We start from the raw sequence: 15,677 nt of genomic DNA on the forward strand, positions 1-15,677 counted from the left end.
CGTGATCAAAACTTTTTCCTTTAGCTTTTCATATTCACACATAACTCCACATTATTCCTTGGCACAAAAGCTTATTATAGTCTTATATTAATATTTTGTTACCGGAAAACACTATTCAGTAGGGCAGCAGTTCCTAGCTTGTTCTGGTGGCTCTACATGTTACATTGGCTGGGGCTTATCCCATAGTGAGTCCTCTTGTTCACGGCTACTCTGCCAACCCGTTCATCAATGCCCATTTCATTTACAACAGCAGCATCCTGTCTTAATATTGGCTATTCTGTCTAACAGAGAAAGTAAGGAACTGCAATGTCTTCTTATCCAAATACATTATTTGTTTTGCTTTAGCACTGATTGTTATTAACTTCTTCCATAGAAAAAGCTCTGCCTGACGTTTAATTTTGCTCAATAAAACCCCACTCTCTAGAGTTTGTGGCCTTCACCTGCCTTGTTCAAAGGAGGCAGCACCTCAGTCCTTGCGTAAGTTCCTCCATGAGGACTCAGAGACACCCAGATGCCTTTGGGGCTCCAGATTTATTTTTTTTTTTTTTATGGGGCAACTTGCCTCTAAACCCAGCTTGCCAAAGTGAGAATGGGACCAGCAAAGACACCCTCTGTGTACAGCACCCGTTTAGAAAGAGGACTCCCCAAGGCAGAAACATTTTTTGCTGTGCCAGGACAGTCAAGGTACTCATCCTGCTTTTGTCCTGATCCTCTCCTCTTGCCAGTTTGGGGATTAAATTAGTGTTATTCCCTACCCAGTAATGTAATAGGACACAGTGGAGAAATACTGGTGATGGGCTAAATAAAGCTCTACTGCTATCCAGGGGTTTAAGTGAAATAAAATGTTTCATTTGAACATGCCCCAGACTTATGTAACTGCACAATTGAATTGGAACAACCAAAACCACTGTGTATGCAAAGGAATCTACGTTCTTTATTCTCTAGGCATTAACACGGTTACAAAGACTCATTGAAGAAGAAAGCGACTGAGAGGTTCACATTTTGTGCAGCCCTCAGGTCACTTTGCTGCCTCATGACATCCTCACTCTTCCTCCCCTATCTTCTTGCTGTGAAACTCCCGGCTCTTCACTCGGAGCTTGTTGACCTGCGACTCTGCAATGTCAGCCCGCTCCTCAGCTTCCTCCAGCTCGTGCTGGATCTTGCGGAATTTGGAGAGGTTGACATTGGACAGCTCCTCCTGTGCGGGGAGAGGGAGTTGGTGGTGAGGATTCAGGAACTTCTCAGTCAGTGGATGTGGCCCCCAGGTTTGTTTAGTCTGATGTCCTGTATAAAACAGGCTGCAGATTTTCCCTCAGTTCATCACTGACTGCTGCAGGGTGCCCAGAACTCAGCAAGGCCTCATGACACCATAGTAAACGGTGTGGCCAAGACTGTTGTGTCTTGGGAGTTTCTTTCATGCCCCTTTCCTGCTATTCATACTCATCTCAATGAGCGTGCTGCCCCAATGGAAGGTGGCTCCTGCCCATTCTTCGAGCAATACTTACGGCCTCCTCAGCTTGTCTCTTGTAGGATTTCACCTTCATTTGCAGCTTGTCCACCAGATCCTGCAGCCTGAGAATATTCTTACGGTCTTCCTCAGACTAAAGCAGTTGGCAAGCAGGAAAGAGAATGAATTGTTGGTTCTGCATCATGTGAGGTTAAGAGTTCCCCTTGGGGATGGTGTGCACAAAATCTGACTTGCTGTGAGAAAACTCTCTCAGCCCAGGGCGGCCTCCTGCCTTACCTGGTAGGTCAGCTCCTTCACCCTCCTCTCGTACTTGCGCACACCCTTCACGGCTTCAGCGCTGCGCTTCTGCTCAGCATCAACCTCCCCTTCCAGCTCCCGCACCTGCAATGAGAAGCCCATCCTTGGAGCTTCCCTGCTGGCTACTTATGTGACGTGCTCACTCATGCACAAATAAAAGCCCTACGCACTCTGGCCTCCAGCTTCTGGATTTGCTTCTTGCCTCCCTTCAGGGCCAACTGCTCGGCTTCATCCAGACGGTGCTGCAGGTCCTTCACCGTCTGGTCCAGGTTCTTCTTCATCCTCTCCAGGTGGGCGCTGGTGTCCTGCTCCTTCTTCAGCTCTTCTGCCATCATGGCCGCCTGATGAGAGCAAGGGATCAAAGCCATTTGGGAGCTGGAGACATTCTGGGTGAGAATATATCCACCGTCAGCAGTGAAGGGAGCCCCCGACTCACATCTGTGATGGCCTTCTTGGCCTTCTCTTCAGCATTGCGGGCCTCCTGGATCGTGTCCTCCATTTCACCCTGGATTTGGGCAATGTCTGTTTCCAGCTTCTTCTTGGTGTTGATCAAGCTGGTGTTCTGTTGAACAACAAAAACTACTGTCCAGTTAGTTCCAAAACAGAACGCTTATCTTAGAAATTTACTGTTTAAGTTTAAACTTATCATCTCTACGTCTAATATTAGCATCCTCCTTCAGATGGTGCATCCTGTCAGGTCATACACAGCTAGAGAGCGTAGAGTTCTTAAAACCTTAAGAAGCATTTCTGACTCCTGTTAATGCAATCCTACTCATTTAGCTAGAATCCAATTCTTTGTACAAGCCTTTTTATTACAAGAGATGATTTAAGAACTCACAAGGATGAAAAACCTGGAAAGGGAAAAATAAAACGGCTCTTGAGATTTTTAATCTCATGAATCTAACCTGAGTGTGGAGGAGCTGAACTCTCTCACTTGCATCCATCAGTTCCTGCTCAGCCACTTTCCTCGACCGCTCCGTCTGCTCCAGGGCTGCCCGTAGCTCCTCTATTTCAGCCTGCAACAGGTTTGCTCTGCGCTCCACCATGGCCACCTGCTCCTTCAGGTCCTCCTGTGTCCTGAGAGCATCGTCCAAGTGTATCTGGGTATCCTTTAAGAGAGAAAAGAGAAATTATAAGGCGGCACAGCACTGTTGCACAATGGCAATTACCACCAGTCTAATAATCATTATGTCAGTATAATACATATATATTTATAGCTATAATATGTATTTATATGCAGAATTATTATGTCGGTATATGCACAGTATCTAAGAATGTGAGCAGAGGAGATCGATACATGGTATTGCACACTGTCCCAGGCTGAGTGACAGCCCTGCCTAAATTTAAGGCTGCGCCAGGGGAAGATAAGCCTGAATTAAAACTCCAGCTGACTGACAAAAGTAGCTTACCAGGTGAAGGAAACTGGACCTTTGTCCCTGCTTGGGGCAGAAGAAAGAACCTTCCCCCATCCTCTGAAGTGCCACTACATAGCAGACACGATACTCTGGGCTTGAAAAATGAAGAGCACATGAGTAACTGACAGGACCCAGGAAAAGTCAACCATGTCAAGTTGATCCAACTTGAGAGAAAACCCACTCACGTTAGAACCAGTGCCACCAGAAAAGCACATAAGGTATTAGCAATGGGAGATTCCTTACTGAGAGGCACCAAAACACCCATTTACCATCCAGACAATTTCTCTAGAGAAGTTTGCTGCCTACAAACAGCGTGCGTTCATGGTGTCAGAGAGGCTGCCAAGCCCGGTGAACCCTTCAGATTATCATCCGCTCCTAGTATTCCATGTAGGCTTTAATGATATTGCAACAAGGCAACTTCTAACCGTCAAAAGAGACTCTATGTCCCTCGGAGCAATGTTAAAAGGATCTGGAGCACAGGTGGTGTTCTCCTCTATCCTCCCAGTCAGGGGAAGGGGTTCAGGAAGGAGGAGGCAAATTGAGCAGGTGAACGCCTGGCTGTCTAGCTGGTGCCAAATTCAAGGTTTTGTCTTCTATGATTAAGGATCTGCCTTTGAGAAGCTCGGTCTGTTGGGAGCAGATGGGATTCACCTGACCAAGTGGGCGAGAGGGTCTTCACCAACAAGCTGGCCTGAGCTTTAAACTAGACTTAACAGGGGAAGAGAATGGAGTTTTGAGTAACAGAGAAGAGCCAGGGGCTGCTGATATGTTAGGAAGCAACAGGAAAACATCTGTGAAATGCTCCAAAAGAACTGGAGTTTGTTCCTCTAAAAAGGTGATATGGTCGATAGCCCATCTGAAGTGTCTCTATACCAATGCATGTAGCATGGGAAACGAACAGGAGGAGCTGGAAACCACTGTGCACCTAGAAAGCTGTGATCTAATCGCTGACACTGAAACTTGGTGGGATGAATCACACGACTGGAGTGCTGCAATCAATGGCCATAAACTGTCCAGAAGGCACAGGCAAGGAAGGAGAGGCGGGCAGGTTGCCCTCTATGTAAAAAATGGATTGATTGCAGAGAGCTGTCTTTGAAAAACAGTGATGAGCCAGGTTGAGAGCTTATGAGTAAACATTAGAGGCCAAGCCAACAAAGGAAACCTCGTGGCTGGTGTTTACTGCAGGCCACCTGACCAAGGGGAGCCTGTTGACGAAGTGGTATTACTTCAACTATGGGAATCATCATGCTCGCAGGCTCTGATCCTGCTGGGGGACATCAATCAGCCTGACATCTGCTGGAAAAGCAGCACAGCAAGCTGTAAGCAGTCCAGGAGACTCCTGGAGTGCATCAAGGATAGCATCTTCGTCCAGAGGATAGGCAGCCCAACCGGAGGAGAAGCATTACTGTACCTGTTGCTTACCAACACAAACGAACTAATTAGAGATGGCAGCCTGGGCTGCAGTGATCGTGCCCTGGTGTCATTCCCAATTGTGAGGGATATGGGCCAGATGAAGAGTAAGGTCAAGACCCTGAATTTTAGGAGAGTGGACTTTCAGTTGTTTGAGGAATTAGTGGGTGAGACCCCCTGGGAAACTGCCCTCAGGGATAAAGGAGCACAAAAGAGTTGGCAGCTCTTTAAGAACATTTTTCTTAGAGTGCAAGAGCTCTCGATTCCCATGTGTGAGCAATCAGGCAAGGAAGGCAGGAGAACAGCATGGCTGAGTAAGGACCTCCTGGTCAAACTGAAGTGTAAGAAGGAAATGCCTAGGCAGTGGAACCAAAGACATGTATCCTGAGAGTGTAGGGATGCTGCCCGGATGTGTAGGGGTAGGATCAGGAAAGCTAAGGCACAGTTGGAGCTGTATTCCTGTTGTATTAAGCTTTGGCATGGCCTCACCTTGAGTATTGTGTGCAGTTCTGGGTCTCACAATTTAGAAAGGATGTTAAGGGTCTTGAGTGCATCTAGAGGAGGCCAAGAAAGTTGGTGAAAGGGCTGGAAGGCATGTCCTCTGAGGAACGGCTACGGACACAGGGTTTGTCTAGTTTGGAGAGGAGAACGCTGAGGGGCGACCTCATTGCCCTCTAGCCCTCTACAGTTTCTTGAGGAGGGGAAGAGAAGAGGGAGGTGCTGATCCCTTGTCCCTGGAACCCAGTGACAGGATGCTGTGGATGCCCCATCGCTGGCAGTGTTCAAGCTCAGGTTGGATGGGGCTTTGAGCAGCCTGATCTACAAAGAGATGTCCTTGCCCCCAGGAGAGGGGCTGGACTGGATGATCTTTGAAGGTCCCCTTCAACCCAAACCATTCTATGATTCAACGATATTAGACAAGCTAGACACCTATGTGCACATCCTTAGCTTAACAGACCTTGAGCACTGCCTGTGTATTTCTCAGGTTCTTTTGTGCCTCTGCAGCCACGCGGTTGGCATGGCTCAGCTGGATCTCCATTTCATTCAGGTCTCCCTCCATCTTCTTCTTCAGACGCAGGGCTTCATTCCTGCTCCTGATCTCAGCGTCCAGGGTGCTCTGCATGGACTCCACAATTCTGAGGTGGTTTCTCTTCATCTGGTCGATCTCCTCATCTTTCTCTGCTATCTTCCTGTCAATCTCAGACTTCACCTGGTTGAGTTCAAGCTGGAGGCGCAGGATCTTCCCCTCTTCATGTTCTAGGGAGGCCTGGAAAAGTGGACACAAACATCTATAATGTTGATAAAGCTACTGCTTGCTTTCTAGGTAGTTACAGAATATTTCAGGAAATCTCAGCTGGCTGCACTCCCCAGCCGGGACAGAGCAGGACCAAACATTTTTTAGCCACATTTCCCCATTGCTAATATTTTTAGTGCAGATACCAGTGATTATGGGCATGTACCTCAGCTTCCTCCAGGGAGGCTTGGAGTTCAGATTTCTCTTGCTCAATCTGTTTCTTGACTTTCTCCAGCTCATGAATTGCCTTTCCTCCCTCAGCAATCTGCTCCGTGAGGTCAGCAATCTCCTCTGCAAGGAAGGGTGAAAAGTGGCATGGTGAGGCACAGAGCAGAATGGGGAAAGGCCCTGCCACGCCAAAGTAACTGGCCCAGACCCGTTTAGTGTGGCAGATAGACAAGCTTGTGAGAAAGCCTGGCCAGGAGCAGAGGGCCAGGGACTTACGCTGCAAGTTCTTGTTCTCACGCTTCAGCGTTTCCAGGTGGTCCAAGGACTCCTCATAGGCATTCTTCATCTTGAACAGCTCTGTGCTGAGAGACCGAGACTCCTTCTGGGAGGCTTCCAGCTCAGCCTGCGTTTCCTCATACTTCTGCTTCCATTCTGCCAGGATCTGAAGAGAAACAGGACCTCAGTGTGGATGTGGCAATCGGGAGGGGATGCTCTGCCCAGGAACCCCAGGCCTGGAGACCAAAAGACCTTGTCAAAGTTCTTCTGCTTCTTATCCAGAGCTGCGCAGGCAGCATTTGCTCGCTCCACATCAATCATCAGGTCCTCCACTTCATTCTGCAGCCTCTGCTTTGTCTTTTCCAGGGAGGCACATTTGGCATTCACAGCTTCGACGTGTTCCTCTGCATCCTGCAGGCGCTGTGCCAGCTTCTTCCTGGGAGGAGATAAGCACTGCTCATGGTTTGAGGGCAAAGTGGAGGGTGTGGTGTGTGGCTGATGGGCCTTTCACAACAGGAGGGTTTACCCATTCATTGAGTATGTATCCTATGCACAAACAGTGAAGACCCTCTCCCAGCCAGTGATTGTTTTCCTAGTTCTGATTCCCAGCCTTGAACAACCACTCTGCCTTCTGTCTCTACGGTCCACAGGTGAAAACATTCTCTCGGTCAGGGGAATATTCTCCTCTACATTTCCTAAACCACACCCTTTGGCGGATATTCTTGACATCAGCCCTTACCCTGCCACAAAGCACAGCTTTAACTTTTTATGACAATATTGCTGTTGTGTCTTCAAATTTCCCTTGTTAGTCAATCCCTTTTTTTGTCTTCCCCACTTTCTCCGCATACTTGGCCTCCTCCAGCTCCTCCGTGCGCTGAATAGCGTCCGTCTCGTATTTGGTTCTCCACTGGGCCACTTCGCTGTTGGCCTTGGACAGGGCACGCTGCAGCTCCCCCTTGGCTTCCTGCTCCTCCTCATATTGTTCCCGGAGCAAGTCACAGTCGTGGCGAGCAGACTGCAAGGCGTGGGCCAGGGCGTTCTTGGCCTAGGTAGAGAGTGAGATTGGGACAAGGAATGGTAATATCCTGGGAAATCTCTTGCAATGAATTAATTTAACACAGGGAACATGACTGCTGGGAGGTTGTAGGTGTTTTCAGGGAAGGACAGATGTAAGTCGGGAGGACAAAGTCCACTAATCACACTCCCTGCAGACATGAGTTTTCTCCCAGTGTGCCTGTTCCCACTGGGCAGTTAAAGTTAAGACTGTTTTCAGTGGCCAGCTGTAGAAAAAGTCATCACCTTTATCTCTTCCTCTAGGTGCCTCTTGAGTTCCTCAATCTGTTGGGTGAAAGCCTGCTTGCCTCTTGACAGCTGAGAAATCAGAGCGTCTTTCTCCTCCACCTGGCGTGAATATTCACCTAAGAAGCGTGCAGAATGGAAACATTTTTGTTGTCATTCATGACCCAAACAAACTGGCTTAAGACGCTCTCCCCTTCTATTGCACAGAGGAGGCTCTGTCACCTGATTCTGTCTGCAGACGAGCTCTTTGAGCATTGAGGTCATTGATCATGCGCTGATGCTCTTCTTCCTTTGTCTTAATCTCACTCAGCTGGTCTTCCAGTGTGCGGCACATTTTCTCCAGATTAGCCTGTGAAAATCACAGACGATGAAAGATCAGTGTCTGGATGCCTCCTTATTCTGAGCACCACGATTCTCACCAGAAAAATGTCAACAGACATGCAAGCTATAGACTGCTCATTGGTGTTAGAAGGTTAGAAATACAGTTCCATACAGAGACAGAGGTATGTTATAACATGGCCATATTTTTAAAAGATGTTTATTTTCAAGTTGTTTTCAGTATGTTTTTCCATACCTTGGCTTTGGAGACAGACTCCATGTTACTGGCCAAGTCGTCAATCTCCATCTTCAGCTCACTCTTCTCCTTCTCCAGCTTCTGCTTCACTCGCTGCAGGTTGTCGATCTGCTCCCCAAGCTCAGCTGTGCTGTCCGCGTGTTTCTTCCGCAGGGCGGCAGCTGTGGCTTCGTGCTGCAGCGTGGCCTCTTCGAGGTCACGGCGCATCTTCTGAAATTCTGCCTCACGCTTCTTGATCATATCGATCTGAGCTGCGGTAGCCCCTCCTGCTTCTTCCAGGCGCTCGCTGATCTCCTCTAGCTCCCTCGAGAGGTCAGCCCGATGCTTCTCTGCTTTTGCCCGAGAGGCACGTTCAGCCTCAATTTCCTCCTCCAGTTCCTCAATACGAGCCTGGGGAACATTAGGGGACCCTTCACGCCCATGCCCTCCTCCTACCTGAAGTCTTTCTGAAAAGCGGAAGGGAACCAATAGAGACTTGCCTGCAGCTCCTTGATCTTCTTCTGTAATTGCATGCCCAGGGCTTGCTCATCCTCAATTTTGCTCTGGATCTGGCTGATTTCAAAGTCTTTCCTTTGGGCAAAGCAAACCATGTTAGAGCTCAAAGAAAAAAGTACACCAGCACAGTGCTCAGGGGCTCCACGGCCCCACTTACTTCTTCAGCTTCTCATCCAGCTGCTGCTTATCATTTTCCAAATCCATTATGCTGTCGTGGGCCAGCTTCAGGTCTCCCTCGAGTTTCCTCTTAGCTCTCTCAAGGTCCATGCGCAGTTTCTTCTCTTGCTCCAGGGACCCTTCCAGCTAAAAGAAACAAGACCATCAGTGCTCCATCAGCCAGGTTTAACTCCATACCTGTCCTGTTCTTGAGGTATGCCTGTGTGCTTACATCGTCCACTTGCTGCTCCAGCTTGGTCTTAGCTTTGGTCAGCGTATTGACTTTGTCCTCTTCTGCCTGCAGGTCATCCAGTGTCTGCTGATGGGCCTCTTGGAGGGCTTTCTTCTCTTTTGTCAGCTTGGCAATGGTCTCGTCCAGGGCTGCCATCTCCTCTGTAAGGTTTTTCACCTATAAATATGAGCAAGTGTCAAAATTTGGTAGAAAACAGGTTCACTGGCATGGTGACATTTTCACTTTGCATTGTTTTGCCAAGTCTTTCATTTATCCTTTGGATGCTCAGACAAGGCCCATCTCAGAATTGTCCAAAGCCAAGGTGTCTTATGGTAGCAGGCTCTAACTCTGAGAGTCAGTGATGTCTTGGCCCTTTATGTGAGTCCCCATGTGTGTACCTTGTTTTCTGTGGCATGCTTTTCCTTCTCAACCTTGGCTAGTGTTAATTCGAGGTCATCAATGTCTTTCTTCAGCTCTGAACATTCATCCTCCAGTTTTCTCTTCTTGGCTGTCAGCTCAGCATTAATTTCTTCTTCGTCCTCAGCCCTCTCAGTCACCTCCTTTACTTTGGCTTCCAGCTGGATTTTGGTTTTGATGAGCTGGTCACATCTTTCCTCAGCATCAGCTAGAGCATCAGCTTCCTGGTGGGAAAATACAGGAAAGCTTATTTAGTGCTGAAGGAACAGGTGTGCATCAGTAAGACCTTTTTGGGGATTACTTTTTTGGGAAAAGGTTACTGCACAATTACATTAAAAAATTACAACTTTAGAATATGTTTTTAATCAGGTTTATTTTCTAATGACCTTTTTTGTCATCAGATACTGTGTCTAGCTCCATTACGTTTTACCTTGCTTATTTCAGGTATGTCGGTGGGTTACTTGGATTTAATTGATGCTTTCCTTTTCTCCTTTGGAAAGTGATTGTATTTTATAACGTGCCATATTCAAATTTATGTGGAAGTATTGAGAAAGGTAAATAGTTCTACCACTGGGAAAATATTTGAAGCTCCCATTCATGATTTATACCCAGCCAATACAGTCAGTGGAGGCTAGAACAAGATTCATCTTTCCCTGAAATGGACACTTCAACTCAAGGGTATTGCCTAAATGTAGCCTGAGTTTCTGAGAGGCCAATTGGCATTGTAGACAAGCGTACAAGGCTGGCACGTGTGTTGTAGGACATAATGGGCATCTGCATCTTCTGGGAGCAGTAGCTACAGGAGCTCAGGTGAGATATGCCATAAGAAACGGCGCAAGACTCTTCATTTTGACCACTGAACTAAGGCAGAGTAGCTGGTCAATTGAATCACCGTCCCTACTCCCCTAAATACACTACAGTGACTATAACGAGGCTTTATGTCACGAACTCACATGGAGACATGTACACGTAGGCATTAAGACTAAAAAGTCATTCTTTAGCTTAATCTTCACGTTGTAATACTGAGACTGAGTGGGGAAAGAATGTTGCCTGAACTTTACCTCTAGTTACATGGTATTCAGCTTAAAATATTTTGTAAGGCAGTTTAGTGTGCAGTGTGAGAGTTCTGTAGTATGAGAGAAGAGTTAGATCTTATTTACTCATTTCCCCTATAAAAAACTAACAAACAGAAAAGTAGAATAATGTTACTCACAGCCTGCACTTGGAGCTGCAGATCGTTTTTCTCCTGCACCAGTTTCACCATTTTCTCCTCCAGCTCCTTCCTCTTTGCCTCAGACTTTGCAAGCTCTTCCTTGGTTTTCTCAAACTCTTCCTTCATGTTGGCCATCTCCTTCTCAGATTCTGCACTCTTCAGCAAGGGCTTGATCTTGAAGAACAGCTTCATCCAGGGCCAGTGCTTGACGTTCATGAATGCACGAATATTGTACTGGATGCAAAAGATGGACTCCCTGAAGCATAATTACAATGTACATTGAATATTTTCAGTATGACAAGTGCCAACACTTTCCCCCAAGTACAGTGACTTTGACTGAGGATGAGGAATGTCTACCTCCTCTCCACCATTCTCCGGTACTCCACTCTCATCAGGAAGCCCCTGCACATGGCTTGTGTGCGGGTGATGAGCTGTGCCAGCTTCTCATCCCTCATCTCCTCCAGGAGTCCCAGCAGCCCAGCTTTGAAGAACACCTTGAGAAAGAGAATGTTGCAGTACATATTTGTCAGGTATTGCAAGCACAGTACATTAGTCAAGCAGCAATTGTACCTTGGTGTGGCCAAATTTGTACTGGGTGTGGTCCACATCGATTGACCCGAGAAGCTTCTCAGAAGCCTTCTTGCTATCAATGAACTGTCCCTCTGGGATGGCACTGGCATTAAGCACCTTGTATCTGTGGAGTGAGAGGAACTATGAATGAAGGCAATCTCAGGTCATAAGTCAACACTGTTTATTGAGACTAACCACAGACTTTGCAGCAGAATGAGGCTGAGGAAGTTGGAATTTCATCCCTTGTTTAGAGACACAGTTACAATGAAGTCCTAATCTGATAACAAAATTAAGGAAACTTTTACTGTCTTCAGGTGATCAGTCAGAGATGAAAAGAGGACGCTGATCTCCAGCCATTTCTGTCCGATGCCTTTTTCACTTAAACTATGCTGTAGAAAGTTGCTAGAGAGGAACATTGCCACTTTGTGTATAGGAGGAAAGCATCTTCCCCTGAAACTTGCAGCTGATACAATGGCCAAAGCACTCTATCTGAATTTGTCATTTTTGTCTGAGAATGTGTTGTACCCACATCCCAGTTTGCATTTTTTTAATCTTTTAAGCATTGGTTTGGGTAGCTCTATTGTGCTTCCATATTCAGAGACACTGGCAAAGTTTGGCTGTTTGATGAACAGCAGTCAGTGAGGACACCTGACTTATCTCTTCATTTCATAGTTCTTACCTTTGTTTGAAGTCAGCATAGAGGACTCTGCTGGGGAAACCTTTCCTGCAAATTCTGATGCCTTCCAGCACGCCGTTACACCGCAGCTGGTGAAGTACCAGTTCATGCTCCATGGCACCTAGCAATTCAGAGCATAAATGAATACCACGGTCTCCAGTGTGGACCAGGCATGGCTGTATCAGAGGAAGTTCTCTTTCTGCTTGAGCATCTTACCAGGTGTTTTTGTTTCATTTGGGATGATGCAACGGACAAAATGGGGGTGAGTGCTCCGTAGATTGGTCATCAGCTTGTTTAGGTTCTCCTGTGGGATCATGTGTAGCAGCTTAGTTAAAAAAAATTTATTTCTGTCTATTGTGTATGTAGTTGTCAAGGAACTAATAGAATGAATCTTAGGAAGAATGAGCTTTCAAATTCAAAATTAAATTTTAAAAAATCTTCTATATACTAAAGTATTCTCTTTAAAAGAAATTTTAAAAGTCTGCACCTTAGTCTGGAGGACATAAAAGACTACTTTATAAAAATTTTAACAACAGGCTGTATAGAATTTATATTTACATTACATCCCAGGTTCTGAGAAATGTTTTTCAGAAAGAATATAAATAAACTTTTAAAGGAAATTCAGGGGGTCAGCTGAAGACTGCTTGAAACAAATCCCAAATGTGAACAGATAATTACTAGGAAAAGACAGTGAATAACTTCTGCTCACTTCATACTTATTATTCTTTCATCATAAAACCAAATTCATGAGAAATACAGGAGTTTAGATAGCTCAGATTTGACACTATGTTCATGTCACTTGACAGATAATGACATTCACACTTTACCCGGAAAAGAGCCGAGACTGTCTGGAATGAAGAACCCTTCTTCTTGCCACCCTTCTTTCCACCACCTGCACCACCACCACTAGCCTCTTCAAAAACAAAAAGAGTTTTTTAATATTATCTTTTTTGTTGCATCTTTACATATCATAAATGGTGGGAGAAATGAGTTTTAGAAAACTAACCTGTTTCTGCTCCACCATAGGAGGCAAAGAGCAAGGCCAGTGTCTTCACAGATGATTTCTGGTACAACCCAATGACAGTTTCATTCAGGGGGTCCTTGTTCTTCTCAAGCCAGCCAGTGATGTTGTAGTCCACCGTGCCAGCATAGTGCACCAGGGAGAAGTGGGCCTCAGCCTTGCCTTTGGCAGGCTTGGGCTTCTGGAAGTTGCTGGACTTGCCCAGGTGCTGGTCATAGAGCTTGTTCTTGAAAGAGGTGTCGGTTGCCTTGGGGAACATGCACTCCTCTTCCAGGATGGAGAAGATGCCCATGGGCTGGAATACAGTACAATAAAGAAGAGAGAATGCCTGTAGAATAATATGATCACGGCTTGGACTTAAAGGGAATACAGTAAAAGACAGGAAGCTGAGGAACAAACTAATACCCCTGCCATGACGAAATTTCTTTCTAAAGAGTGAGTTTAAAAGATTCACCTGCTTGACTCACACTATGACGCAATGATTCAGAAATATTTTTAATACCAAAAAACATGTTAAAAAATCAGGTGGAGAAAGATCATATTTAAAAATATCTTTTACAAATGCGTCCATTGTATATTTACTTCAGTTCTTATACTTTTAATCAACTCCCTAAATTATACAGAACTACAAGAAATCTCTTTCTGATTCTTGCACTGAGAGGTCAGGCACTGACTGTATTGGCCTGTATTTACTTTGCTATGAATCATCTAGAAGAAAATGTATTGTCCCGATAACTTTGTTCCAGAACCTTAAGAGAATTTATTTTATTTTGAGAGCTGCTCTGTGTTTTTTGAAAAAAATATCCTTTAATAAAGCAAGCAGAGATACCTTCCATCTATGGAAGGTGTATGAGGAATGACTTCCATAGTTATCTGTGGACTTTGTAATATCTCTAATGCATAATAAGCAATAGTACAGATCAAGAGATATTTTCAACAACTAAAACTGAATGCATTAAACTAACTATGAAAAAGACCTTTTTTTATAAATAGCATTTAACCATTTCCAGTTTAAAATAATGAGTTCCTGAAAATACAAGACAGTTTGAATTAAAAATTTACCTTCTCGATGAGCTCAATGCAGGCAGCCAAGTCCATCCCAAAGTCAATGAAAGTCCATTCAATTCCTTCTTTCTTGTACTCTTCCTGCTCCAGCACGAACATGTGGTGGTTGAAGAACTGTTGCAGTTTCTCATTGGTGAAATTGATGCATAGCTGCTCCAGGCTGTTGAACTTCCCAGTGGAAAAAAATAACCAAACAACAACCACCCATCGTCAACACACACAGTTCTTGATCATTCTCAACCTTTTATAAATCTCCTCAGTTAAAACACAACTGTATTATCAGGACTGCACCATAGCAAGACCTATATGCACCTCCCCAAAGAAATACCCACATAATGAAAATGGAATTTTTTCCAGAGCAGGTATTCCTAGTGAATCTTCTAAAATTCATAAAATACTTAGGCATTTCTTTGTTCAGCAAAAAAGATGTATGCACTGGTCTCCAATTTTAAACACTTGATAGCTCTGATTAAACACTTATCTATTCATTCCTTGGTCCTTTAAACAATTTACACATCTTTAACCTATTATATGTTTGTCAATGGGTCTCCAAATCCTAATTCTGCTCTAGAAACGCTTACATAAAATTATTGTAGCTCAAACTGTTAAATATTACAACATATAAAATTCTATTTGCTACTTCTATACCAACAACATAGTTCTGTTCTTGTACTGATGAAACTTCTGAGGATTTTGCTCTATGCTTCAAAAGAAAATGAAGTATTTTTTTCCAGAAAATTGCAAATGACTGGCATGATAAACCTTCAGAAGAATACTACTTGGAAGTCCTTTGACACAGTGATCTCCCCTCGCAAGAGCAGTCCTCAAACCTGGAATCCTTACATCAAAGATCTCGAAGCCAGCAATGTCCAGGACACCAATGAAGTACTGTCTGGGCTGCTTCGTATCCAGCTGTTGGTTGATGCGAACAACCATCCACAGGAACATCTTCTCATAGACAGCCTTTGCCAGAGCACCCACTGAATTGTTCACCTAAAATAAAGAAGAATGCAGCAGAAGGAAAATAGTACCCAAAGCAAGAGAGTAAATCAAGCCAGAGGTTCCCAGTCACCAGCTGGTTTTTACCTGCTGCACAGTTTGACCCTTGGTCACATATTCATTCCCAACCTTGACTCGGGGGTAGCAGAGGGCCTTGAGCAGGTCTGCTGAGTTCAGACCCATCAAATAGGCGGCCTTGTCAGCAACTAAGTAGAAGGACAAAGAGATAGAAGAATTAAGACTAACAAGACATGCAGCATTTTGAGTGATGAACCTTTTTTCAGAGCAACTGCAACATTGAATGTCCTTGTGATCAAATTCTGCTTACTGGGTTTCAGAGGAAGCACGACAGTTATTAAAACAAAGATCACCTTTGTTTTGAAAGCTTTTCAGAGCAGTGCTCCTAAATGCAATTTGTTTCTTTAAAAATCTTCACAGAAGCATTTAGAAACAATGTATTTATCAAAAATTCATCCTGAAAGCCAAAGTTCATCACTTCAGAGCTAATTGGTATCTATAAGTGAGGCAACAAAACACCAAAGCATTAGCAGGTTGGCCACCTGAGTGTAATCCAAAACATATACTTAGGCACTTGGACTACCTGTATTTTTTTTGCAGTAGCTATAACCCTA

At 45.0% G+C, this 15,677-nt stretch overlaps 1 protein-coding gene across 1 annotated transcript in view; it reads right to left on the reverse strand.

Annotated features, from left to right (window-relative positions):
- Positions 1-924: 924 nt before the first annotated feature.
- Positions 925-15,677, reverse strand: part of LOC126043975 (myosin heavy chain, skeletal muscle, adult) — a 102,968-nt gene continuing 88,215 nt past the window's right edge. The window contains exons 11-38 of the mRNA XM_049813043.1: positions 15,133-15,251; positions 14,890-15,039; positions 14,044-14,214; positions 12,967-13,276; positions 12,788-12,852; positions 12,177-12,264; positions 11,964-12,081; positions 11,285-11,408; positions 11,072-11,208; positions 10,715-10,970; positions 9,483-9,725; positions 9,085-9,261; positions 8,854-8,999; positions 8,681-8,771; positions 8,202-8,591; positions 7,850-7,976; positions 7,628-7,746; positions 7,177-7,373; positions 6,581-6,764; positions 6,329-6,494; positions 6,051-6,175; positions 5,549-5,857; positions 2,671-2,874; positions 2,202-2,327; positions 1,936-2,106; positions 1,745-1,849; positions 1,506-1,601; positions 925-1,198 (exon numbers count right to left, since the gene is read on the reverse strand). Of these exons, the coding sequence (XP_049669000.1) occupies positions 1,043-1,198; positions 1,506-1,601; positions 1,745-1,849; positions 1,936-2,106; positions 2,202-2,327; positions 2,671-2,874; positions 5,549-5,857; positions 6,051-6,175; positions 6,329-6,494; positions 6,581-6,764; positions 7,177-7,373; positions 7,628-7,746; positions 7,850-7,976; positions 8,202-8,591; positions 8,681-8,771; positions 8,854-8,999; positions 9,085-9,261; positions 9,483-9,725; positions 10,715-10,970; positions 11,072-11,208; positions 11,285-11,408; positions 11,964-12,081; positions 12,177-12,264; positions 12,788-12,852; positions 12,967-13,276; positions 14,044-14,214; positions 14,890-15,039; positions 15,133-15,251 (4,670 nt within the window). The 3' untranslated portion in view covers positions 925-1,042. The remainder of the gene's footprint in view (positions 1,199-1,505; positions 1,602-1,744; positions 1,850-1,935; positions 2,107-2,201; positions 2,328-2,670; positions 2,875-5,548; positions 5,858-6,050; positions 6,176-6,328; positions 6,495-6,580; positions 6,765-7,176; positions 7,374-7,627; positions 7,747-7,849; positions 7,977-8,201; positions 8,592-8,680; positions 8,772-8,853; positions 9,000-9,084; positions 9,262-9,482; positions 9,726-10,714; positions 10,971-11,071; positions 11,209-11,284; positions 11,409-11,963; positions 12,082-12,176; positions 12,265-12,787; positions 12,853-12,966; positions 13,277-14,043; positions 14,215-14,889; positions 15,040-15,132; positions 15,252-15,677) is intronic.

The sequence above is a fragment of the Accipiter gentilis genome, chromosome 10, assembly GCF_929443795.1.
Source record: "Accipiter gentilis chromosome 10, bAccGen1.1, whole genome shotgun sequence".
Lineage (NCBI taxonomy): Eukaryota > Metazoa > Chordata > Aves > Accipitriformes > Accipitridae > Astur > Astur gentilis.